General features: G+C 38.5%; 1 protein-coding gene across 2 annotated transcripts; it reads right to left on the reverse strand.

Annotated features, from left to right (window-relative positions):
* Nucleotides 1-6: 6 nt before the first annotated feature.
* On the reverse strand, nt 7-22,389 carry LOC107742624 (nuclear factor of activated T-cells 5-like). Of its 2 annotated transcripts, XM_016555673.1 has the most exons (13): nt 22,135-22,389; nt 15,431-15,556; nt 11,723-12,299; nt 10,448-10,631; nt 10,164-10,354; nt 9,898-10,070; nt 9,686-9,820; nt 9,459-9,511; nt 9,224-9,356; nt 7,188-7,262; nt 6,965-7,074; nt 4,551-6,828; nt 7-1,739 (listed from the first exon to the last, which is right to left on the reverse strand). In XM_016555673.1, exons 1-13 carry the CDS (start codon nt 22,205-22,207, stop codon nt 1,525-1,527), a joined length of 4,323 nt encoding a protein of 1,440 aa, XP_016411159.1. In that variant the 5' UTR covers nt 22,208-22,389; the 3' UTR covers nt 7-1,524. The 2 variants fall into 2 exon arrangements, with proteins under 2 accessions (XP_016411159.1, XP_016411160.1); XM_016555674.1 differs by lacking the exons at nt 15,431-15,556; nt 22,135-22,389 and adding an exon at nt 12,878-13,035.
* Between the last annotated feature and the right edge of the window lie 2,654 nt (nt 22,390-25,043).

Below are 25,043 nucleotides of genomic sequence, written 5' to 3' on the forward strand. Positions count from 1 at the left end.
ACAAACCAATCCCTTCTTAAACCCTCAAGGAAATATGGACCTAACTTCCATTTTAAGCTGCCCAAAAAACACCCCCATAGTTGTGATAGTTCACATCAGCAATAAATATCCTATCATTATTTTTCTAACACTCCTGTCATTCCATTCAGAATTTGTATGACCGCCTTTCTTCTGTGAAACACAAAAGGCACAATTCTGAAGAATGTTTTCAGTGCTTTTGCAACACAAGCATTCAATGACCTAAACCTAACTCATAAAAAAGCAAGTGCACAATATTCCAAGTTTTCAGATGCCGTGTGTGAGGAACAGACCAAAAATTTCCATGATAGCTCTCAGATCTCATTCCTGCATTCCTCATAAAGCAAAATACCCTCAATTTATGTTTTTTGAGCACCACAGATGAAAGAAGGTCATACCAGTTTGGAACAGCATAGAGATGAGTAAAAATTGATTTTCATATTTGGGTGAACTATCCCTTGCATGCACCACCGCAACAAATCCTCTTCCCAAGCTTGTGCTTATTTGAATAATCACCATGAACCACATATAATTCAAAATCAAGAACATAGCTGCATCTTATATAGTACAAATGTGCTCCATGTCTTTCTGCTGAGCACATAAACACACACATTGTAGACCCTCTGGTGGATGATAATACAATCTGTTCACATATCTCAATGGCAATGTTGCACATTTTCACATCCCTGACAGGAATTCATGTCTACAAGTTGGACCTCTTGATCATTTAAATAAAATTAAATAACAAACCTAAAACAGAGGAGAAGGAGAGGAGTGATTTACATAGAGCATCTTGACTTTAAATGTTATGTGAAAATGGAGAGATTAGATGGACATGTCAAACATTCAAACACTTAAAACATTAAACATGGCTCATAAAATAGGCTATATTCTGAAAAGAGACACTAAAGAGTAATGACACACAAACACATTTTTAGAAAAGCATTATGACTATCAAAACATGAAACGCTTTGACAGCCAGGTAGACACACATGGGTTACAAAGCTAAAAGGGAGAATCTCCGGTAGGAACTCCCTAAAGTGCTAAATATTTCAAATTCATTCACAATGTATTAGTATCTCAACGGCAACAGAGAGCTTTTGAATTTATGTTGTACTAGGTTGGTTTCTACTGGAAAACAGATTAATGATGGCAATAAATGGACAAGATTCAAGTGGAAGTCAAGAACACAATACAAAGTAGCAAAGTGCCAATATACTTAATGGCTTAATGGGTCACATGATATGTTGACATGCCAAACAGTGGCCTCAGTGAAGTGGACCCTTTCATGTCCAGAAAAAGGAGCTGTGACGACATCCATACGTAACATGTCCCGCCAAAACAACACATTACAAGCTTTCAGAAACATAGATACAAGTGAAGACCCCCCAACTGAGACAACCCCCAAGTTTAGTTAATACCTACACAAGACACGAGATGTAAAGAAACATCAACAAGCAGTGTGGACGTTGGGTCTACTGGATTGAGGTTTCAGACTACTTATCTTTAATGGTCCAAGAAATCCCTAGGAAGCGTCTTTTCCTGCTCCTGAAAACGTTCCAGAAGTTCGTCTATCTTATCATCAAAGTTGTTGGACTGGTCCAGTAAGGGGTGAATCTGTGCACTAGTTTGAAGCTGGGTCTGATCCGAACCGGGATGGCCCATGGTGACAAGCTGATCTGACAATGACGGACCAGGAGAATTCATTAGCGGTCCACATTCTAATAAAAGAGAGAATAGGCTTTTTGAGGCTCAGAATGGCACCTTCTGCATTTAGGCTAATTTAGAATGTTTTTTTTTTTTTTAGATTTAGCCTATTTTTTGGCATTTTCCCCTTTATTACGATAGGACAGAACTGACAGAAAGCGAAGTGGGAGAGCGATAGGGGGTGGGATCAGGAAAGATTCTCAAGTCGGGATTCAAACTCGGGATGCCCGTAGGGCAACGGCGCAGTATGTCGGCATACCTTCCACAAGGCTATCGCCACTGACTAATTTCGAAAGTTAATGCAACATCTGAAGATGTGCACATTGTTACATGAGAAATAAATGTAAAATAGCCTAGACCAGGGCTGGGCAACTTCAGGTCCTGAAGGGCCACTGTCCTGCAGAGTTTAGATCCAACCCTAATCAAACACACCTGCCTGTAGCTTTCTAGTGATCTTGAAGACATTGATTAGCTTGTTCAGGTGTGAAGCTAAACTCTGCAGGACAGTGGCACTTCAGGACCGGAGTTGCCCAGCCCTGGCCCAGATCATCAAGAATTTGCTTGATTATAAAATTTTGCATTCCACAATGGAGTACTACTCCAATGCCAGATCCAAGAGTTTTTGACTGGGACTAGATCAGGGGTAGGCAAGTTCGGTTCTAGAGAGACACAGTCCTGCAGAGTTCAGCTCCAACCCTAAAAAAACCCACCTGCCTATAGCCTTAGTAATCCTGAAGACATTGATTAGCTTGATCAGGTGTGTTTGATTAGGATTGGAGCTGGACTCTCTAGGGGCCCGTCCACATGGCGTTTAGCTGTATACGTAAAAATTTTGTATTTTATCTGCGCTTTGTCCATACGGATCCAGCGTTTTGGGAGCCTGAAACTGCTATTTTTTGAAACGTGGCCCAGAGTGGATAAATCTGAAAACGACACCCTTGCGTTTTTGTATGTACAGCCAATCCGTATATTTTGTGAAACGATGATGTCATCACCCCACGTCTTGACCCTAGTCAGACACCACTACATCACATAACAACAACAAACACCATAATCAGACAATCAACAACTGTATATTTATTAACTAACATTAACACAGATGAATAAATAGTGTAATAAGTAGGGCTGGATCAATACCATTTTTTCAGAACCGATCCCGATCCGATACCAAAAATTCTGAGTATCTGCCGATACCGATATCGATCCGATACCAGTGCAGTTCCGATCCGAAATCAATGTATTATTTCTATACCTCAATGTGTGTTGACCTGATCGTCACTCTTTTGTGTGTTACACACGATCTACTAAACATAGACAACTTCATTATTAAGAAAAATAACAAACAAAAAAAAATTTATAACCATAATCTATAACAAAAATGCTATTATAAACTAGGTTAGTGGACAATTCGGTAGGAAAAGTTACTCTAGGAAAATCATGAGATTTATAAAATCTAATTTTATCAAATCTAAACTTTGAGTGAAAAAAAAATACATTATTTAGTGGGGAACAAATAAAAGTGAATAAGTGTAGGACTAAATCTGGTAAAATGTTACACATTGCTCTTTGTATTGTTGTAAAATACATTCATGAAAAACAAGTACTTTTTATAAATTAAAAGACATTTCTTTTAAATGTATAGCACAGTAATGTTGCAGCAACATATGATAGATAAGACGAACAAGAAAGGCTATTATTAATCTTTCATTGCACAAAAGTATTATAATACGAAAGGCTCCAATACAGACCGGCACAAAGCGCTTATGCGCATCCCGTGCGCAGAATGATGCGCTTGAAGCAACACGGAATCACAGCGCTCCGCATGAATAAGTTCAAAGCACAAAGTGAAGAGATAATAATGCGCAGTGCATTAAATCTGCGTTAGTTTATTGAGCCTTTTCTTTTAACAGATTTAAATTTCAGTTACTGTGCTCGTGAAGAACAATTCATAGTGCTCTCTACACCATGGGTTTTCAACCTTTTAGGACATGCCCCTTAAGTTTGTCTAATTTCACTCGCACGCCCCCCCCCCATTACTGTATTCACACCGAATTACTGTATTAACATCAACATAACGCAAATATCCATTAAAGCTATAGATGGATATAGCGCATAGAAACGCTTTATCACAGCGCGTGCGTACCGCACTGAGATGTCTTGGGTGGGAAAACGCCTGTTGCGATCAAACAGTTACCCGGTAGAAATTTTACGGAAGAACAAGGAAAAAAAAGATCAGATAGGGAAAGCTCTGGCTTTGTGTGGATGTGGCCTAGGACAGAACTTGCCTACCCATGGACTAGATCAATGATGTCCTATCCTGCTCCTGAAGGGCCACTGTCTAAGATAGAGCTATACTCTGCAGGACAGTGACCCTCCAGGACACAGTTTGGACACCCCTGGACAAGGTCAAGGACAGAATAACCTTCCAGAGCATCTCCACATGTACCAATGTTACCGTTATTTGCTAAGATTGCAATTCTGACAATGTTGTTGACATAATAGTACTTGCAACTGGGAATCTCAGAAAGAACAAACCAACTTCTAAAGAGCGTTTTTGACCAGGATCACCTTCCAGAGCAGTGCCTCTTAAACCAGTCCTGGGGACCCCCCACAACTGAACATTTTGTTGTCTTCTTCTAACACCTGATTCAACCGACCAGCTCATTTAAAGGAGACTGCATAACTTAAATTAGTTGTGTCCAATGAGGGAGACATATAAAATGCGTAGTGTTGGTGTCCCCAGGACAGGTTTTAGAAGCACTGCTCTAAAGAATCTTTTGAGCATGATTGCAATTCTGATTTCATGTTGACTTAATTGCACTTACCACTGGGAATCTCAAAAAGAAAAAGGCCTGCTTGTCCTGGCTGTCCAGGTTGGCTGAGAGTTCCCCCAATAGCTGTCTGAAAGAGTTGACTGGGAGGTTGCTGAGGGGCGGAAGATGTGGTGTTCTGGAGACCGCCCACTGCCACACCACTCTGTCCACTAAAGATGGTGGCTGCTGTGGCAGTTGTAGGTAACTCCTGAGCACTTACACCACCTTGCAGGGCTGAAATGGCTGACTGAGGCAAAAAAATGTTGACAGAAGGTTGGTCTGTAGGAGAGACAGGGGTTACGCTGGTGGCACTGGGGACAACCTGCATAGGTTGCTGGTCCTGAAAAAGTTCTGTCCGTGTTGAAGGCATACTGGCAGACGAGTCACTCACAACGGTACTCTGGTCTTGAAAAGACATGGGCTCTGCCGAGTCTTGTTGGGCAACACTCACAACACTGGCTTGTGGAAAAAGAATTGGTGGATTCGGAGTTGGCTGGGCTGCTGAGGTGGTGGGTTGGTTTGAAGGGTTGTTTACAGTAATGTTTTCAGAGCTGGGAACAACTTGCATGGGTTGCTGCTCCTGAAAGATATTCTCTGGGAGACGGTCACTTGCTAGTGAAGCTTGGTTCTGGCCACTGAATAGCAGAGCCTGGGGCAGATCATGGGGATTAATGGTTGTGGTACAGAACAATATGCCTGTCTGTGTTGGTGGTTGTGTTTGATTTGGGGATATTGTGGCAATATTTGGAAAAAGAGGGGCCTGTTGGGGTGTTGCCATCTGTTGTTGTTGGGGAGACTGTTGTTGTTCCATTGGGGTGGACAACTGTGCTTGTCCCTGAAAAAGTGAGACAGTCTGAGCTTCTGTTCCAGATGTCTGCATGGGCGTGAGGAAAGCTATCTGTTGCTGCTGCTGGTTCGGATTATTGTCCGATGATAGCTGGCCAGGCAACACACTCTGCGCAATAAACAAGCTAGCTGAAGGAGCCTGCTGATCTGTAGGCAGATTGGTGCTTGTTAGCATTGTCATGGTACCAGGAAATAAGGTTGCTTGGACTTGTGGTGACTTTGTTGTTCCAAAGAGTACTGTCTGCGAGTCTTGCGTTTCAGTCAAAGGGTTATGACTCTGAAAAAGAGGCTGTGGAGGTGAGGGTTGAGAGGATGGCTGCTGCAGAAAGCTTGATGTCTGAATGGTCATAAGACCCCCTGTCTGTTGGAAAAGAGTAGTTTGCTGCTGCAACTGCTGCTGGGGTGGGTTCTGGAGGAAGCCTTCAGAGGGCTGCGATAGAGTATTAGTCTGTGTGGAGCTTTGTTGTTCATTAGAGAAGCTAGGCGTGCACTGCATTGGAATATGTGTCTGCAAGAGCTCTGACTGTAATTGTTGCTTTAGGCTCTCTATTACTTCCTGATGCTGAAGAGTTTCTAAATTTTTCTGATGCTGTTGCTGCTGTTGAAGATTATCAAGAACTTTTTGATGCTGCAGAGTCACTATAGAACTTTGTTGCTGAATGTTTTCCATGACTTTCTGGTGCTGCTGTTGATGCTGTAGATTCTCCAAAACTTTGCGTGTTTGCTGCTGCTGAATGTTGCCAAGAGCCTGTTGCTGGAGATTTTCCAAGACCTTCTGATGTTGCTGCAAATTTTCAAGGACTGTCTGTTGATGTTGTAGATCCACAAGTGCCTTCTGTTGCTGATGATGCAGATTCTCCAATATATTCTGCTCTTGCTGCTGCTGTAGCTGGTTTGTTAGAGTTGTCTCATTTCCACCCAACCTTAAACTGTTCATGTTTTCCTGGACGTGTTGCTGAAGGCTCTCTGCAGATGGTGTCGGGCTATAAAGTACAGAATTTAGCTGTTGTTGTGCTTGCAGCTCTCTTACCGCTCTCTCTAGCTGTGCAACACCATCCTGGGGCAAAAGAGCCTGAACTTGTGGCCGCTGGGATGGAGGATTCCGAGAGTCTATGCCCACCAATACCATTCCACTTCCATCTGCACTGTTGTCCTCTGGAGACAAAGTTTCTGGAGTTTCCCGCAAGAACTGCTGAGGGACCTGAGGGGGAACAGGCTGGAGAACTGTTGTGTCTTCCGACAAGGACACTTGGAACGATGCAGGTGAAGGTATGTCCTGCTTCTGTATGGTGGATAAGGTTTCTTGAGTTGTAAATATTTGAGCTGATGGCTCTTGTGAGTCAACGGGTTGAAGAGCCACAGGACTTGGAAAAGACTTGGTGGCAGAGGGAAGGACAGTACTTATCTCCAAGATGTGTTGGGTTGAACTAAGGGCCTCTACAGGCTGCATTTAAAAAATGAGAAAATGTGTTAATTTTCATGCCCCATTCATAAAATCAATACTTTGCTTGGGTTTAATTCCTAAACTAAAAGATTCCAAGGTTAAACCTGGAACTTGAATTACAAAAGCATGACAGTACCTTAAAAATGTCTGAAGGTGCTGCATTACAGGAAACTTCCATAGGTTCTTCTCGTTTGACAATAGGTAACATTAAGACATTGTTTAGACAACTGGTCTCATTTTGCATTGCTGTAAACAAAGTCATAAAATACATGAGTTCAAACTTTAAAGCTTTAAGGAGTCTATCAAAAAATTAAAGTGTAATGGCAGCAAAACATGAAAATATTTTGATAATGCCACACCTTTTATCTGCTCTTCAAAGGTACAAGCCTTGACTGTGACTGGCAGTTCTGATTTCACTGGTATTTCAACCTTCTCTGTTTGAAAAGAGTTAAAATAATGAATGATGACATCATCTGCTGGTGCAGAAGTGCAATTGTATAATACTCTGTCCCAAAGGGTGTCACCGGAACATTGCAAATGTACCAATCCTATGCCATGCAAAAGGACACTTCAGGACAGTTACAAAGCACGGTCAGCATGACCAAATTAATATTCACATGATAAGTCTTTGCTATACTAAGATTCACAATTTCATACTTGCTTTACCAAAGTAAATTTGCTTAATTTACCCAGTAATATGCTTTGCTAATCATGCTGCCAAACATTATTATCAAACAACCATAGAGAAAACACTATCCCTACCACTAAAACCCTAACCCCACCCCTAAAATTACACTCAACTGATTTATTGTTCAAGGCCCTAACCATAAAATGTGATACCGTCTAAGACAGTGGTTTTCGGCTGCAACGGTATTGCAGGGGGGCCGCTAAGTATTATTAATAGAGATAATAATATAATATTATTATTATAATAATATAAATAATAATAATTAAAAAATACAGTGGTTAAATTTGAACATTTTTTCTATTGCTCTGTTTTAAAAAAGGTTATAAAAAATGTCAATAATTATCGATACCGAACGATATGAAACATTATATCGTTGATACATTTTTTAGCTATATCGCCCAGCCCTACATCCAAGATTACAGAGTTTTTTGAGAACAAACTTAAGAGTACCAAAGCAGGAAAAAACGCTTGAAACTGCGTTCCCTGGCAACGACAACAGTAACACCGTGTCCTAACTACACGCTATGCCACGACACGCGATAAAAGGTAGGCTATCTTTTCCATGTTAATGTGATGGCGACACGCAAAATTTCTATTTCAGAAATAGTTTCTATTTTTGCGACGTCGCGTCTGGAACAACAGCATACAAACTATAACAATGATAATCTCAGGTACTGATACTGTGCTTTAATCAATGTTAAAAGTGTCTAATGTGAGTTTGAATATCATTTTGCATGACATTTATGGCAGTCGTGGCCTAATTGTTAGAGAGTCAGACTTGTAACCTGAAGGTTGCGGGTTCGAGTCTCGGGTCCGGCAGGAATTGTCGGTAGGGGGAGTGAATGTACAGCGCTCTCTTCCACGACTGAGGTGAGACCCTTGAGCAAGGCACCGAACCCCCAGCTGCTGCCCACTGCTCCGGGTGTGTGTTCACGGTGTGTGTGTGTTCACTACTGTGTGTGTGCACTTGGATGGGTTAAATGCAGAGCACAAATTCCGATTATGTGTCATCAAACTTGGCCACACGTCACTTCACTTTCATACTGAAAACAACAACAGATAGTTTACCTCAGATCTTAAAAATAAATTAAAGCAAACATGTACGTTAAAACTGTGAACTCAATGCGAACCAACAAGTGTATTTCATAACAAAGATGGTATCAGTCACTCAGTATGTACTTTTAATAATGTTAAAAAGGTTTAATATTTATAAATTAGATTATAAACTTGTCCATTTCATCGGGAGTGCAGTGAGTATCTGCGCTTCTGAATGGCTGTGTTATTTGATTGATTCTGTCACGTCGTGTTGTTGCATCGCGTCTGGTGTGGACAGCCAAATTCCTTGTCGTTGGAATCTTGTCGCGTTTGGTTAGGACTTGGGGTAAGAGTGGAGGCACCTTATTGTGTTGCAAAGCTCATCGAAAAAGGCTGGAAAACCTCACACAATTGGTGAAAATTAGATTTTACCTTCTCGACACAAATAGGTTAATTAAAATTTTTTTTTTTTTTTTTGTAGCGGGCCGCAGAAATATATGTGTTTGGTTGTGTGGGCCGTGAGTTAAAAAAGGTTGGGAACCACTGGTCTAAGACTATCCAAAGAAGAAAATTACACACTTTGCTTACGGTCAACACATATTCAGTATATTTATCATGAACTTTTGAGCTGGATATCTGTTGATATCATAAATGTATCATCTTTTCACCAACCTGTTAGAGGAGTGTAGGTAAAAGGCTGTAGATCATGTGTTCTCCCTGCGTTTGTCACTACAGCAATCCCAACGGACACTGGGGAGGTCACTGTCTGGTCATGATATGGGGGAACCTTCACCACTAGATGATTCTGGATCGAATTATGTTGAAAAGATGCTTTAGACAAGATATTTATGAATGATAAGTATTACACAACAGAACTAAAAACAGTAAAGCCATGTCCTGCACTTGCCTGATGAAAAAGTTCCATGTCAATTTCTGCTTCGGCCTGCCAGCCACTTTCATCTGAAAGGAAAACAAAGGAAAAGGATGTACTTGGGTTCAAAACATATTGTACACTTGCACTTTAACAGAAAGGAGACTAGCTACGCAAGCTAAATTTCATGTCTCATTGCCATGTGTGGGGCATTATAGTGCTTGTTAGATGTAAAAGGCATTAGATGATCATGCATGCAATACCTGTAGAATTTTCCTGAAAAAGAACTTTGGTTCCTTTGAGAAAGTTCTTGCCGATGATAAAGACTTCCTCTCCTCCTGCGACAGTGCCACTGTGAAGACTCTTCTTAAGGATTTCAGGCACTCCAGCTGGTTGAGCTGAAAATGTGACAAGGAATAAGTCACAAATGTGGAAAATAATATCAAATCTGTACCCTGATATACTTTGCACTTACTACATAAAATAGGAGAGGAGAGGGCCTGGAGGGTTAGGACAGATCCATCAGGTCTTGGGATGTTGACTCTGAAGGCCAAACGAGCTCGAGTGCTCTTCTTTTTGGAGCCAGCAACCCCAATACGAGCTTCAACATCGGCATTCCTCAGCTTCAAGATTCCAACACAGTCCACGCTGCCAAGACACATCACAATACACTTTAACAATACATATTAACTAAAAGAGACTGTAACTGCCACCGGAAACCACAGACAGAATGATCCTTACGCTAGGGTCATAGAGTTGGTCGGCTCAAGGTTTACTTCAATAACTGTGGTCCCTTCAATATCCACTTCCTTACAGGCCGTTGTGTTGCGCCCCGTCACTCTGCAGGCTTGATAAAACCCATGAGGCTTCACACGTCCAGCGTCATTAGCCACAAACACTTGGAGCACCACTGGTTCACTGACTCCCTCTAACTGATGTACCACATTTAGAAACGTTACCACATAAACTGTATTATCCATAAATGCATATTTGTCCAGATAATATAATGTGCATTCAATTCTTACTTTGATTGTAGGAAATCCTTGCTGGGTCCGGTCTTTGACGGATCCCCTACTTCCCTCCGTGAGGTATCGTGCTCTGTGCTGCGTCTCAGGCTGAATCAAAATCTTCAGTTCCTTCCCTTCGCTCTTCTGAGGGTATTGAATGGAAAGAATTCCCCCCTTCTGATTGTTTGACACTTCCAGAGAGCTAAAGGTAAAATGAAAAAGTCAAAAAAAAAAACAAAAAAAACATTAATACATTGCAAAAAAGCAACTACATACACATACAGTGACTCGTCTTCCGTGACATGTTTTTAAAGGATTAGTTCACTCCTGAATTAAAATTTCCTGACAATTTAATCACCCCCATGTCATCCAAGATGTTCATGTCTTTCTTTCTTCAGTTGCAAAGAAATTAAGGTTTTGGAGGAAAACATTCCAGGATTTTTCTCCATATAGTGGACTTCAATGGGAGCCAATGGGTTGAAGATCCCAATTTCCGTTTCAGCGCAGCTTCAAAGGGCTCTACATGATCCCAGCCAAGGAATAAGAGTCTTATATAGCAAAACGATCTGTGATTTTCTAAAAAAAAAAATTTTTTTAATTTATATACTTTTTTAACCACAAATGCTCATCTTGCACTAGCTGGACTTTCATGCATTACGTTATTACGTTGGAAAGGTCACGTGTGACGTAGAGGGAAGTACAGACCCATTGTTTACAAAGCGAACGTGCAAAGAAAGTCAAACGCCCTTTACAAAAAAGGTAAAACAAAGATGTCGGACGATTTTGATGTTGGAGAAGTTGCTGCTCCACCTTTATGAACCGGAGTACACAGACAAAGAACTAACCACGCGTGACCTTTCCAACGTGATCACGTAATGCGTCAAGTTGCGGATGTGCATTGTGCAGCTAGTGCAAGACGAGCATTTGTGGTTAAAAAGTATATACATTTTAATTTTTTTAGAAAATTACAGATTGTTTCGATAGATAAGACCCTTATTCCTCAGCTGGGATCGTGTAGAGCCCTTTGAAGCTGCATTGAAAGTGCAATTTGACCTTCAACCCGTTGGTCCCTGTTGAAGTCCACTATATGGAGAAAAATCCTGGAATGTTTTCCTCAAAAACCTTAATTTCTTTGCAACTGAAGAAAAAAAGACATGAACGTCTTTGATGACATGAGGGTGAGTAAATTATCATACTTTTTTTTTTATTATTCTGGAAGTGAACTAATCCTTTAAATTCTACATTAAACCTCATTTTGAAATTTTTGAGGTCAAAAATGACAAGGTCACCAACCTCACTTTGGGTGTGACTTTGGCATCTGAACCCAGTTGTGAAAGAACAAAGTGCGGCGCTTTAGCGCTGTCTGCATCAAACACATCCATGCCGGCTTCTTCCCGGGCCGCAGGCTTTGGTCCCGGCCGCTGGCGAGGAGTTCTCTTGCGAGACTTTCTGGGCACTTCAGTATTGTCGTTGTACGAATTGCTGCTGCCCATGCTAAAGTTGGACACAGAGTCGTCCATCCACATACTGCTACTCTGCTCCGAGTCCTGGTTGGGAAGCACATCATCCTGGCAGGACATGCGACTGTCATCCAGCAGGTCCTCCGGAGGGGGCGAGATGCTCAGGACGGTCCGCCGCTTCGAAGGGGTCGCCTGGCTCTGTGTGGCTCCGACAGTATCTAGTGCACTGATAGCCACCACTGATCCAGGCTCCACACCCATCCTCTCTGGCATCCCCTCTGCGGCAGGACCGCTGTGGAGCCTGGAAGCCTGCTCTGGGGCTGAGGTAGCAGAGAGCATGCTGGGACAGGAAGGAAGTGTACTGCTGAGTCCTCCAGGGGAGGAGGCAGCGGCGCAAGTGGCAGCAGCATCTGTAGTGTGCACAATGCAGAACGTTAATAAAACCTGTCCGTGCAAATCTGGCTAGCAGTCCCGATCAAGCAGTGAAACTCGACATGATATCTGGTCATTGCCCTTTATCTGTTTTGAATGTCTTGTTAATATGAAATCGGTAATTGATGTAGGCCTAATTAAGCTGCTGCATTATCCAATCCCCTATTTCTTTCTTAAATGTATATTAATTCTTCTTTGGAACATTTTGTAGAATCTCAATAATGGCCCAATAACTAGTCCTATCACAAAAAAGCAAAAAATAAACATGCGTAAGGGGTATACAGATTTGTTGTCACTTCAGCATAACCCAGTGCTGATCTATTTTTAAAAAAGCCAAATTACATTGGCCAATGATAACTCTGAGACTAATGCATGCCAATTGGGCGAATTGGTGTGGTACTGGTTGATAACCCAGAGCTGATCTATTCAAAACAGCCTCTCATAGACAAATAATATTGCACAATGACAATTCTGAGGTGTCGACTAATGCATGCCAATTGGACGATTTGGTTGGGACTGAACGTAGCCATGGAGACAGAATAAACAAGCTTCTGACCTACGAAGCAGAGAACTGCAGACCATTTTATATGCAGACTCTCCCTGATTCAGAGGGAACTCCCTGGAATAAAAACGACAAATGACAGCGAATAAACAATAAGTGCTGGTCATCCAATGTAGATATCAGCAAATTTTGGTCAGAATAATTTGAGCAAAAAATCATAATATTCATAAAAACATGTTTTTTTTGTTGTTGTTTTTTAGATTACAAATTTCATGGGCCAGTTTTTGTACAGAATCAATAATTGTTTTTTTTCACAGTCCTAATTTGGTGGTGGATTTGGTTTTGGTTGATTGTTTTACCTCAAATTTATTGCTGCAAAAACACTGATATTTGTCTGGGCTGCTTCGCTTAAAGATCCCTCAGCTTCCTGTCAAAACAGGAAGTAGTGTAACGTTAACCTGGCTACTTGCAAACATATTTGCAATCACAGTATTGCCTTTTAATTAGGACTGGGCGATATATTTGATATTATTTTGTTGACCGAAGCAAAGTTGTAAATGTCAAAGTGACTTTAAACGCGTAAAGCAATAAAACAAGATATTTTAATAATGTCTCTAATTTAAACGGAGTACCAGAAATCACAACAGTTTGATTTCTGCATATTAATTTAAATGAATCAAAAATATTTGTTAATGTCATCGCTCTAGAATATTCACAGACATCCTTGTGTGGCACTGGACTTTTCATGTGCCAAATGTTTTAATATATATTTTGATGTCGGCATAAAACCGAAGTGAATTGTCAAGTAAAAATTATATTTTTACAGTCTGATTAAAGATTATGAAGTCAAAGCATTTTCATAAAATATAATTTTCATAAATTTTTAAGAAAATAAACAGGCTCACCTATGATGTCATCTCAACTTTAAATACTGGCATTTATTATGCATCATGCTGTTAATATGTATTCTTATATTGGTGCATGTAAACAGAAATTATTAAACATTCTCTTTTAAATTCAATTAATAAAAAACATTGTGTAAAACAGTTCATGATCATGTTTAACTACTTTTTATTGTATTTGATTGACAATGCTGGAAAAAGTGTTTTTTACGAGCAAATGAATACATAAACAAGTTTGAAGTATTCATATATAAAAACAGATTTAATGTGGGGTTTTTTTTTTTTGCTATATTGCCCAGCCCTACTCCGATTAAAAGTAATTGTATCATTAGCTGAGAGAAGCAAAGGCCTCCAAAAAAGAAGCAAAAGGATTAAGAGAAAAGCCTTAAATTAGGCCTAACGCCAATGTAATTGTAGACAAAGATGTAAAATAACTTATGAAATTTTTTTTTTTCCAAGATGTTACCTAATGCGCCAAGGACCACTGCCAGCCAGTAAGTGCTGTTAAACGGATAGTTCACCCAAAAATGAATTGCGGCCGCCGGACTCCGCCCCTTACCTGGACCCTTCCTGATCACTGCCCTTCCCTTCACGAAACCCGCAGCACAACGAGGACACCAGATCCCCTGTTTATTTTGGACACTTGATTCCCTTTTTTCTGGACACTTTGTCTATTTTCTGTAATAAAAGCCTCTCCGAGGGCTGATGCCACACCCACTGTGTCTGTCGTTTGCTCCTCCCGCGACAACACCCATTAACGTAAACTACGCCAGAGCTCGTACACACCTCACGCACCGGATGCCGTGCGCGCGCCCAAAGACAGTTGGACATAGTGCTGTATTAGAGGTAAAAAATTATATAAATACTGTTCGGTTTCTGGCACAAACCGATTGTTTCGTGTCTTAGGACATCAATGTGTCGTCACGAGCCGCAGGGTTTAATTTGGATTTGTCTGTGCATGTTTTTTTTACTCTCATAGATTTTGTTACCATTGCCATGCATTATACGACTGATAGACTGCAACGGTTAGACTTAAAAATCATCAAATGTGTTCTACTGAAGAAACAAAGTCACCTACATCTTGGATGCCCTGGGGGTAAACAGATAAACATCACATTTTCATTTTTGGGTGAACTATCCCTTTAATATTGCCTTGACTGGCTCAACCATAACATGCTCTCCAGACGCCAGAACGTGATCTGAGAAAAGTCAGAAAATCACTCTACCCCACTGACAGCAATAACAGGAAGCTCTTTTTAAATGGTTTAATGGGACAGGTCAAGAAAGACACTTGAAATGAGTTAGTCTGCAAAATAATCTGACATGATCTAAACAGCCAAAGGAGAGAAGAAAAAAAGACAGTGAAGAAAAGTAACAACTAGAAATGTCAGGACGTGCAGATGGGTTTTAAAAAAAGTGTGATATCAAGTGAAACAGGAAGCACAGGTCAGCAGCACTAGAAAGGAAAGAGTACAAACCCAAATGCTGAGATGGAAAAAAAAATTTAAACACCACACCACTAAAGAGAAAAGTGTAGTAAAGATCCAAAAACACAAAAATCTGAAAAAGTTAAGCTTCACAGGAAGTCACCTGAACATCACACACACAGGACTGAGCAAAAATGATTAGGAGAGTCTTTCTAGCTTGAACAAAAAATGAGTAAAATAAGACAGTGAAGGAAGGACCGATGTGAAAAGTGTCCTACCTGAGGCCAGGGCAGCCGGAGGAGGAGGTCCGGCCTCTCCACCGCTCTTCTGGCTCATGGTGGGCTTGTCCTGCTGGACGACCGAGGGCAACTGCAGCTCTTTAGGGAGCAGGTCATACACTGACTCTGAAACACACAGAAAGCGTGAGAGAGAGTCAGGGTGAGGTGAAGATGTACTAACTTGTACTAAGATGTGCTAACAAAGAACAATAAATCTTGAGCAATGATGGCATCTTGCTGCATGCAGCAACACCGAACATTTTTTTATTTATTTTTACTGTTTCACTAAATCCAGGTTTAATAGCCTAAATATGCATGAACAAGACAAAGGCCACAAAAATATTGGTGTGTGCCTATTAAATTACAGTCTGTGAATTGTGTAGGCGAGTTTAACAATAAACAAGTTATTATCATGTTACCACATGACTTGTTTTTGGCAGCAACTGACAGCAACTACCATCACAAAAATTTACGAATGTTACATTCATAATCAAATCTAAAAGACACCCCCGCCCCACAAAAAAAAAAAAAAGAGAACATTTATAAATAAATAATACACGTGCAATACATAACATGATCCAATTACAACATAGTGTACAAGGGTTTTGACTAAAACTGAAAGTAAAATTAAAACCATATTTAAAAAAAACAAAACATTTTTATTAACCCTAAAAGGGGCAACGTATCCTGGGGGATACAAACATTTGAAAAGCTGTGGGGAAAAGCAGTGAAAGTGTATGTCTCATTTCCTGGTTTCATTTTGAAAGGGTGTTTGTTGTGAATATTTAGATGAGGTGACTTTGTTTCTACATTCTTTGTTTCGCTCACTGGAAGCATTTAAAACTGCATGGCCGCCTGTAGTGGGAAATCTACTCTCCCTCTGATAAAAGTTGATCTAGTTCACATATTTACACATGTTGGAGGGGACTTACCGGTTTAAAAAGCTGTTGTTCAGCATTAGCTTTTTAGGTTTACATTGAAATTTTATGAATTACATGCTTACATTTTTGCAATCTGTCTCTAAATGTTTCTATCTCAGGGGATACGTTGCCCTTTTAGGGGTAAAAAAATTAAGATATAAAAACATATATATATATACTCAAAGTATAGATATAGAAAATCTAATCTTTTTGTAATCTTGACAAAACACATATTGTTGGAAAGGTCTGACAGTCAATGTTTCATATTTGGTAACTGTTTCGTAATAGAAGTGATACTGTGACAGAAAATGATTGATTTGTGACAGAAAACTGCATTAAAAAAAAATTCAATAGAGTTTGGGTGTCACCCAGTGGTTATTTTTGGTATAGTGCCCCAAACAAAATCTCACAGGAACCACAATTTTTGATATCAACTTCAAATTTGGAACATAACTTGGTTAGACATATGGCTTTGATTTTATAGCAATGTTAGAGTGCAACATATTTTATAAAATATAATAAAAAATTGTATACTACATTATCTTTACTGTAAACTGAAACTTTTATAACTTTTTTATACTTACTTTTTATGAAATGCTTTCACTTCAGCAATAATCTGCTAATGTGTTCTTTAAAAAGAGACCAACCTTAGGTCTGTATTCCAAAGCGTTCAGGAATTACAACCATGTTGTAACAAGCATTGATAAACAAGTGTTCTGTTTTCAGTGAATTTATAGGGGCGACATATCCTGGGCGATACAAACATTAAAATCAAAAATAAGAGTCAAGTTTTGAAAAAAATCATGAAATTGTATTGAGTCCCAATACGATGGAAAATAGCAATAAAATTATTTTCTGACGTCTCTTTTATGGCTTTGCCCTTTTTAGGGTTAATAAGAAGTTAATAAGAAACTTTTCTTTTTATTTCAGCTAGTTGCCCTATAAAAACCCTATATATAAGCTATATTGAAAAAGCTGTATTAGCCAGCCAATTAAATATTTACAATTTCAAAAAAATATTGTCAGCAACTAGAAATCTGCCTCATATCATATGCTTCATAATTTAAAAAAATACTGGAACGCTGCAGGTCCAGCACATGTAGTTATATCAGAAGATATTAACCCTGGGCACGACCTCTTTCATGCGCAGCAGCAGATATTTAATAAGCAGAGGAGGTGTTTATGATTCCCAGAGCTCCATCTAGGGACACTCTGTCCCGTGATGCCCGTGTGCCTCCTTCAGCATGTTGATGATTACAGCGTTGTTGATAGGGAAGCACTGAACCGATATTACCATGACAGCTTCTCTCACATTACCTGTAAACCCTTGATAGATGACTGGGCCAAACATAACAACAGAGTTACTTCCCAAAACAACAGTTTTACTCTCAATGGTTTCAACACTGTTTTTACTCTAATTTCTGTGCGATTACTCTGTATGCTTTTGTAAATTTAAGACTGTAATAACAATTATCATCAAGCTTGGCTAAATACAGATTATTTCACCGTTCATGAAATAAAATTCATGTTTATTTGCTTTGTTTTTGTGAGGAATAAAAATGTTAAGTAACAGAAGAATTAGCATGTGGAATTTGACAAATAATTACATTATCTAAAGCAAATCTCAGAATCATTAGAGACAGAATTATTTCCCCCTATTAAAAAACTGTAACATAAAATTTGTCATTTGGACAGTTTTTCCAGCAAGGCAGACGAGTAGATTTTATTGCCGTGTAAACAGCATGTGACAGATTTAACATTTCAACCGTGTTACCAAAGTAATGTTTTAGAAATTATTTATATGTTTCTACGTATTAATGTTGCTAGAAAATATAAAAATGACATTTCAAGGTTTTAAAATGTATTCAGACCAATTATCTGGTAAATCGGTTAAAACAAATACAAAATGACAAAAAAAAACAAAAAAAACAGCTTATATAAAAATTAGACTAGTTCATGGAAGCCTGTTTCCTATTTTCCTCAGAGTAAAAAGCAATAGGGAATAGTGTTTTAAATTACAAATTAAGTCACATTGAGAAGTAAAGTCCAACTGTGAGATTGTGATTTAGTTAAAATAACAAGAAATAAAGTTTTGACATTTTTAGAGTCTCAAACACTATTTTGAAGTTTAAGATCTATTCAGACCAAGAACAATAACTATATTAGTGTTGACACTAGGGGTGTGCGATATATATCGTCTGCGATAATATCGTAATTGTTGTGTTAACGATGTGCGATTTGACATTATCGAGTATTTTGCAAAAACCATTCAAAACATCCCTACAGAGCGCACGCATACATTACGTGAAGTCTAGACTAGTGCATGTGCGCATTTAGTGTGTTTTCTTTCACTGCGTGATTCAGTCTATTAAAATGCATTTAGAATGATCACAAATTCAAGACATGATGGCAGAAAATTTATATATTTATACCACTTCATATAGTTATTCAATTTCACACGAAGAGTGCCGTTTTTCTCCAAAAATTACCATGATTACAAATGTGACATTGAATTCAATAAACAATAAGTTAATTAAGAGACTTACGTTTTAGACACCATATTGCTTGTTTTTGCTCTATTTCGCCAACAAAAATCATTCCGAATACAGCCACAGCGCCGTTTTGTGTCTCTGAGCAACATGATGGTGTTTCGTTCTTGAATGAATCAACCGTTTAAATGATTCGGTTCAATCGCAATGACTCACTTATTAACAGTGATTTGCTGCCACCTGCTGGCCGTTTTAATTTCACATTTCGGCTTTTTCTTTCTTTTCTTTTTTTATTTTTTTCATGTTTTAAATCATTTCAAATATCAGTATTCAACGTTTTATGTTTAATATATCAAAACATTATTTATGCATTTGTAATTGCAGGTTAAATGCATTCATGTCTTGCATTAAACAAAATACATGTGTGTAAATACATCTAAATGCCACTTCAGATGCAGCTTCTGTGTTGATTTCATTTGCTTGGTAACAGCCCAAATGTCTTATTATTCTAATTCCCTGATTAAATGTAAGAATTTGGCTCAAAAGATAATGGACACTTTTAGAAAAAATGGCTTTATAAAGGTTAAAATGCAAAAATCAGTTTAAATTTATTGGAAAAGATTAATTTATATCAATATGAACTGACCACCACACAGAATATGAAGAATATTAAAAACATTAGGAGTCAGCTGTCTTCGGCAGTCCTTAAGGTACCAGCACAATAACACACTCAGCAAAATATCGTCTAATTATCGTTATCGATAAAATCCCATAAAATATCGAGATATAATTTTTTGTCAATATCGCACACCCCTAGTTGACACCAATGCACAGTAATGTTACGCTTATTAAAAGCACATGCTGCAGTTTTGTCATCTGCTGCTTTAAAAATGCGCAAGCTCTTTAAAGCAGGATGGTCAAAGTTTTTATTATCCATCAGCTGGAAAAAAAATAATGCCTCTGTATCGTTATAGCTGTAATGCGGACCTCTTTTAGAATTAATACTTTATTGTTATAGTTTCTGTCCTTGGTGTGAACAGGCCATTATTCATAGAACAATTTCAGGATCAGTGTAGCATTCTGGCACAGAGAAACAAAGTGGACAAACACAGAGAAGGAAATCTGAGCCTGAATCAACACTCCCCAACAGAAATGCTTTGTAAATAAAAGCGCTGGTGTCTGTAGTGAAACTGAAGCCGCAGTCAGCAGGTCTGCATACCACATGTTCTGCATTCCTGCTGTTTTAACACCAAGCATCCTGGACGACAAAGAGATAATGGGATGGCCCGACTCTCCTCAGCCTAGGCAGTGGTTTATACTGCAGGGATCAAATCTGTTCAAAAGAATTCGAAAGGACAGGAAAACTTCTCTTGGAGCTGGAAAAGAGGCCCAAGTGTCACAATAATTACACACTTCATCTTCATGAACGCTGGCTTTGTAAAACTCCACCAAACGCAGGTGGCGCCACATAATAAAACAATTATCTACAAAGCAATTCCTAGAAGGAACTATTAAACATGTCCATCACTAGAAAGTCAAGTAAAGTGAAATTAACACAAAAGGCCAAGCTTGAACAAGTGACCCATGTCAAACAGCTTGAGAACTATAAATTAGGGCTGCACGATAAATCGCATGCGATATTTAATGTGCATCTTGTCAGTAAAGCCGGTTCTGTAATCAGCGGTTCGCTTGTCAGTGAACAACGGCTCTGTGTAGTTAATGCTGCTCCATGTGAAAGCACGCACGTGATGGAGATTTACCGCTGATTACAGAACCGGCTTTACTGACAAGATGCGCATTAAATATTGCATGCGATTTATCGTGCAGCCCTAAAGGAAAGCACTGTTTGTTTGTATATTAGGTGTACTTGTAATTAGTGGTCAACCGATATATCGCCAAGGCCGATATATCGGCCGATATCTGCCATTTTTCAAATATCGGCATTGGCCGATAAGTTTTTCTGTTTGGCCGATGTGTTCGCTGCGGCATTCTCCATCTTGTTCGCTGTTGTCATTCAGTTCTGTCTAATACGGATAGAAGATTTTGTTACCTTGAAAGGCTTTGTCTTTATAATTGGGAAATTAGTTTGGCTGTAATGCTCAGACAACTTGCAAAAATAGTAAAACCAACATGACAAAGAATCGTGATAAAATAGTGCAAATTCTGGAAAAAATCGTGATATGATATTTTTGCCATATCGTCCACCCCTTCCCCTAATTAGTTACTAGTATAGTTAGCGTTCCCAGTTAATGTCCTTAAGGCTGCTCTGTAGTCGCACATGTGTTGTAAAAAAAATCAATAGGACATTTTCATCTGCATTGTTGTCCAACAGACAGACAGACAGACATAAATAAATAATCAGTTGCTTAGAAAAGTAACAGCATGCCTCTACTCACCGAAAGGCATGTTTTGAAGTGTCATTCATGTCAGTAATGCAAGTAACAATATAGTACTGCATGTGCAACAGGTAGGCCTATAGCTAAGACATTCAATCCACATTCAAATCTGCATCCTTAATTTGCTCGAAAACCCAAAAAAGGCTGTTATTTAGTTCCCTGTGGCTTACGACACGGTGACCATCTGTGAACTGTATCTGGCTTCAATCATGTTTACTGTACTTACTGTACATAAGCCACAAAAATTCAGTCTATTCACAACACATCAACATAGGAACATCATATGGTCAAATCAGCCAATTATGTGCTTACCTGCTAATATGACAAGTCAACACTGCCAGATTCAGCAGCATGTTTGCTGTCAAGCTGAATGCGTTGCTATTGGCAGATGAAATATTAATTATAATAGCTAAGGATCAGTTTCTGCATATGGCATCATCTACCATGCCACTAGTCCAACATTTATAGTACATAAAAGCCAGTGGACATAAAACACGTACAGTGTGTTTCTGAAATACTTTTTTTGGTGTTAGACAACAAACCTTGGTTGTCTCGGAGCCACGAGTCACTTAAAATGTGTGTAAAGGTAAACAAACACACACCCACTCTCTCACTCTCTCTCTCTCTCTCACACACACACACACACACACACACACGCATTTATATATTGACTCACACACACACGTACACATATAGACTCGCATTCACTCATACATATGGGCATACTGACTCACATATACACACATTTATAAATACACACAGCTAGCGCGTGCTCTACTCTCGTGCTAAGAGACGTTAGCAATTCCTCATATTTACGCACAACTAAACGTCTCCGTAAAGACTAGTGCAACTCTAAATGAATGAAGAAAGGATTTGGAATCATAAAAACGCGTTCTTACCTTTGGAATAGAGCGATTTGGGAGAACTGGGGTCGATATCGGCGCTCAGGAGAGATATGAAATCAGAGGGCATGCTAGCATGCTAAAGCCTCATGAGATCAGAGGAAACGACTCTTATCACTCTCAGCTTCAAGAGCAATGCATACAAAAAGAGAGATGTTTCAATCATAAAATCCTTATGAAGGGTTTACAGCACATGTACTGTAGTAAAATTCACACTCAGGGACGGTTTAATGTGTTTTTTTTTCCCCATCTGACTAGCTAGCCAGCCATAAGAGCCATTCACTTTTTTTCAGCGACTCCTCCCCCCTTTCTGCGCATGCGCACGATTTCGAACGTATCTGACATTATTATTGTTGTTCGACTATATAATTAGTGTTAGACTTTGGTCTATCATATTACTTTTTTTCTACCAAGTCATGCAGTTTAGTTGTAGTAAAATAATGCATTGTGTAATATAATATAATGTATGCTTTGAATTATTAAAGCATTTTGTTAATGCAAAGACATGTTCAAGTAGTCTATATGTATTTTTTGAGGAATGAACTGAACTGAATAATGCACTCGGATGATCTAGGTCTAGGTCTGGATCCTCCTGATGATATCACTCACTCGCAGTGTGACGCGGTCAGCCATGGATGTAATGAGGTCAGCTTAACCCTGTTGAAAAAACCAGCATATGCTGGTTAGGTATGTTTTGATGCTGGGATGCTGGTTTAAGCTGTTCCTTTGCTGGTTTAAGCTGGTCCTTTGCTGGTTTATGCTGGTCCTTTGCTGGTTTATGCTGGTCCTTTGCTGGTTTATGTGCTGGCAAAGGACCAGCTTAAACCAGCAAAGGACCAGCTTAAACCAGCATCCCAGCGTCAAAACATACCTAACCAGCATATGCTGGTTTTTTCAACAGGGATGGCAAGCCGTTTTAGGCCTATTCCCAGTGTTACTTGACATAATTGCATTTTTACTAGTAATAATTCAATTAGAGAACTCTCTAATTCAGTTCTTACTAGTAAGAATTCCAATTACAGAGCTCTACAAATGAATTTTTACTAGTCATCTCCATTGACTTCCATTCATTTTTAATTACTGAGCTGTACATCTGAATTTTTATGAGTAAAAATTACAATTAGAGGGCTCTACAATTGAATTCTTACTAGTTAAATTTTTTCAATTTTTACTGGTAACAATTCCGATTAGAGAGCTCTCTAATTTAATTCTTATAGTAAAAATGCAATTACAGAGCTCTATAATTCCATTTTTACTAGTAAAAAAACACATTAAATATATGTTGAATTGTAGAGCTCTCTAAATGAATTCCTACTAGTAAGAATGTAATTGCAGAGCTCTCTAGTTCAATTGGAGAGCTCTGTAATTCAATTGTTACTAGTAAGAATTGAATTAGAGAGCTCTACAATTCAACATATCTTTAATGTGGTTTCATATAGCTCAGCTGTATATGATCTGTCGTTCCTGTCTGAAGTACCAAACAGAAAGATGAAAAGCAAGTTTTCTTTTGAGTTCCTCAGGAAAAAAGCACCCACAAAAAAAAAAAAGGGCAAAAAATCTGACAAAGCGCCCACGGTTAGAGAGAAAGTCGTGGGAGTTATTTCAGAAAACTTGAAAGCAGTGCTGCGACACTTGAATAACGAGCTGCTCTGGGAATACAGGTGCATCTCAATAAATTAGAATGTCGTGGAAAAGTTTTATTTATTTCAGTAATTCAACTCAAATTGTGAAACTCGTGTATTAAATAAATTCAATGCACACAGACTGAAGTAGTTTAAGTCTTTGGTTCTTTTAATTGTGATGATTTTGGCTCACATTTAACAAAAACCCACCAATTCACTATCTCAACAAATTAGAATACTTCATAAGACCAACAAAAAAAAGTCTGTGTGCATTGAATTTATTTAATACACGAGTTTCACAATTTGAGTTGAATTACTGAAATAAATGAACTTTTCCACGACATTCTAATTTATTGAGATGCACCTGTAGTGTCATTTTAATGGTGAAGACAAGAAATAAGTGAGAGTATGAGAGTGTATCAAAACAGGCAAAGATCCAATTTATAATGTTTCCTTTTTCCTAGCAGTGGTTGTGTGTTGAATTTAAACACGTGTTTATTAAATTAGGGTAAGTTTTATTAATCATTTTTAACCTGTAGACTAAGTCCTCCAGTATAGAGGACATTATATTCTAGCAAATTTCTCCTCACATGTCACAGTTTTAAGTCTGGATGTCCTGTAAAGAGCACATTCTGGGCTTTTCAAGTTTGGAAGTTTATGACCACTCCCTCTCCTTGGTCTTTAAAAATGGCTGGCATTGATTTAGTGATCAAATTTAACATATATGATAATATTTTGTAATCATCATTTAAATCTGACTAATTTTCAAAATGTTTGTCATAAATCAACATCTCAGGAAAATGTTATGTTATATTAATTTATTACGCATTTTGGGAAACACAACAAGTAAACAGTGAAAAAATGTTATAATGTTATTCCTATGAAATATTAGATATTGTTATGAAAATCTTGCCAATTATTACTCCCATTATTACACTTCTTTTTCATTACATGTTGCCAAAAAACTAATAATAAAAGTAAAAAACGAATTAATATGCAAATTAGATACAGTGTATAGATGCATTATATATAATGGTAATTATATATTATATTATAATTATATATGTATATATTAGTGCTGTCAAACGATTAATCGCGATTAATCGTGATTAATCTCATAAAGTTTTTGTTTACATAATATGTGTGTGTACTGTGTATATTTATTATGTATGTATAAATACAAACACATGCATGTATATATTTAAGAAAGATATGTTATGTTTATATGTTAAATATATTTATATATAATATAAAATATAAGAATATAAATATATAAATGTATAT

Source organism: Sinocyclocheilus rhinocerous, unplaced genomic scaffold, assembly GCF_001515625.1.
Source record: "Sinocyclocheilus rhinocerous isolate Xijiao unplaced genomic scaffold, SAMN03320098_v1.1 scaffold1398, whole genome shotgun sequence".
In the NCBI taxonomy this organism is placed as follows: domain Eukaryota; kingdom Metazoa; phylum Chordata; class Actinopteri; order Cypriniformes; family Cyprinidae; genus Sinocyclocheilus; species Sinocyclocheilus rhinocerous.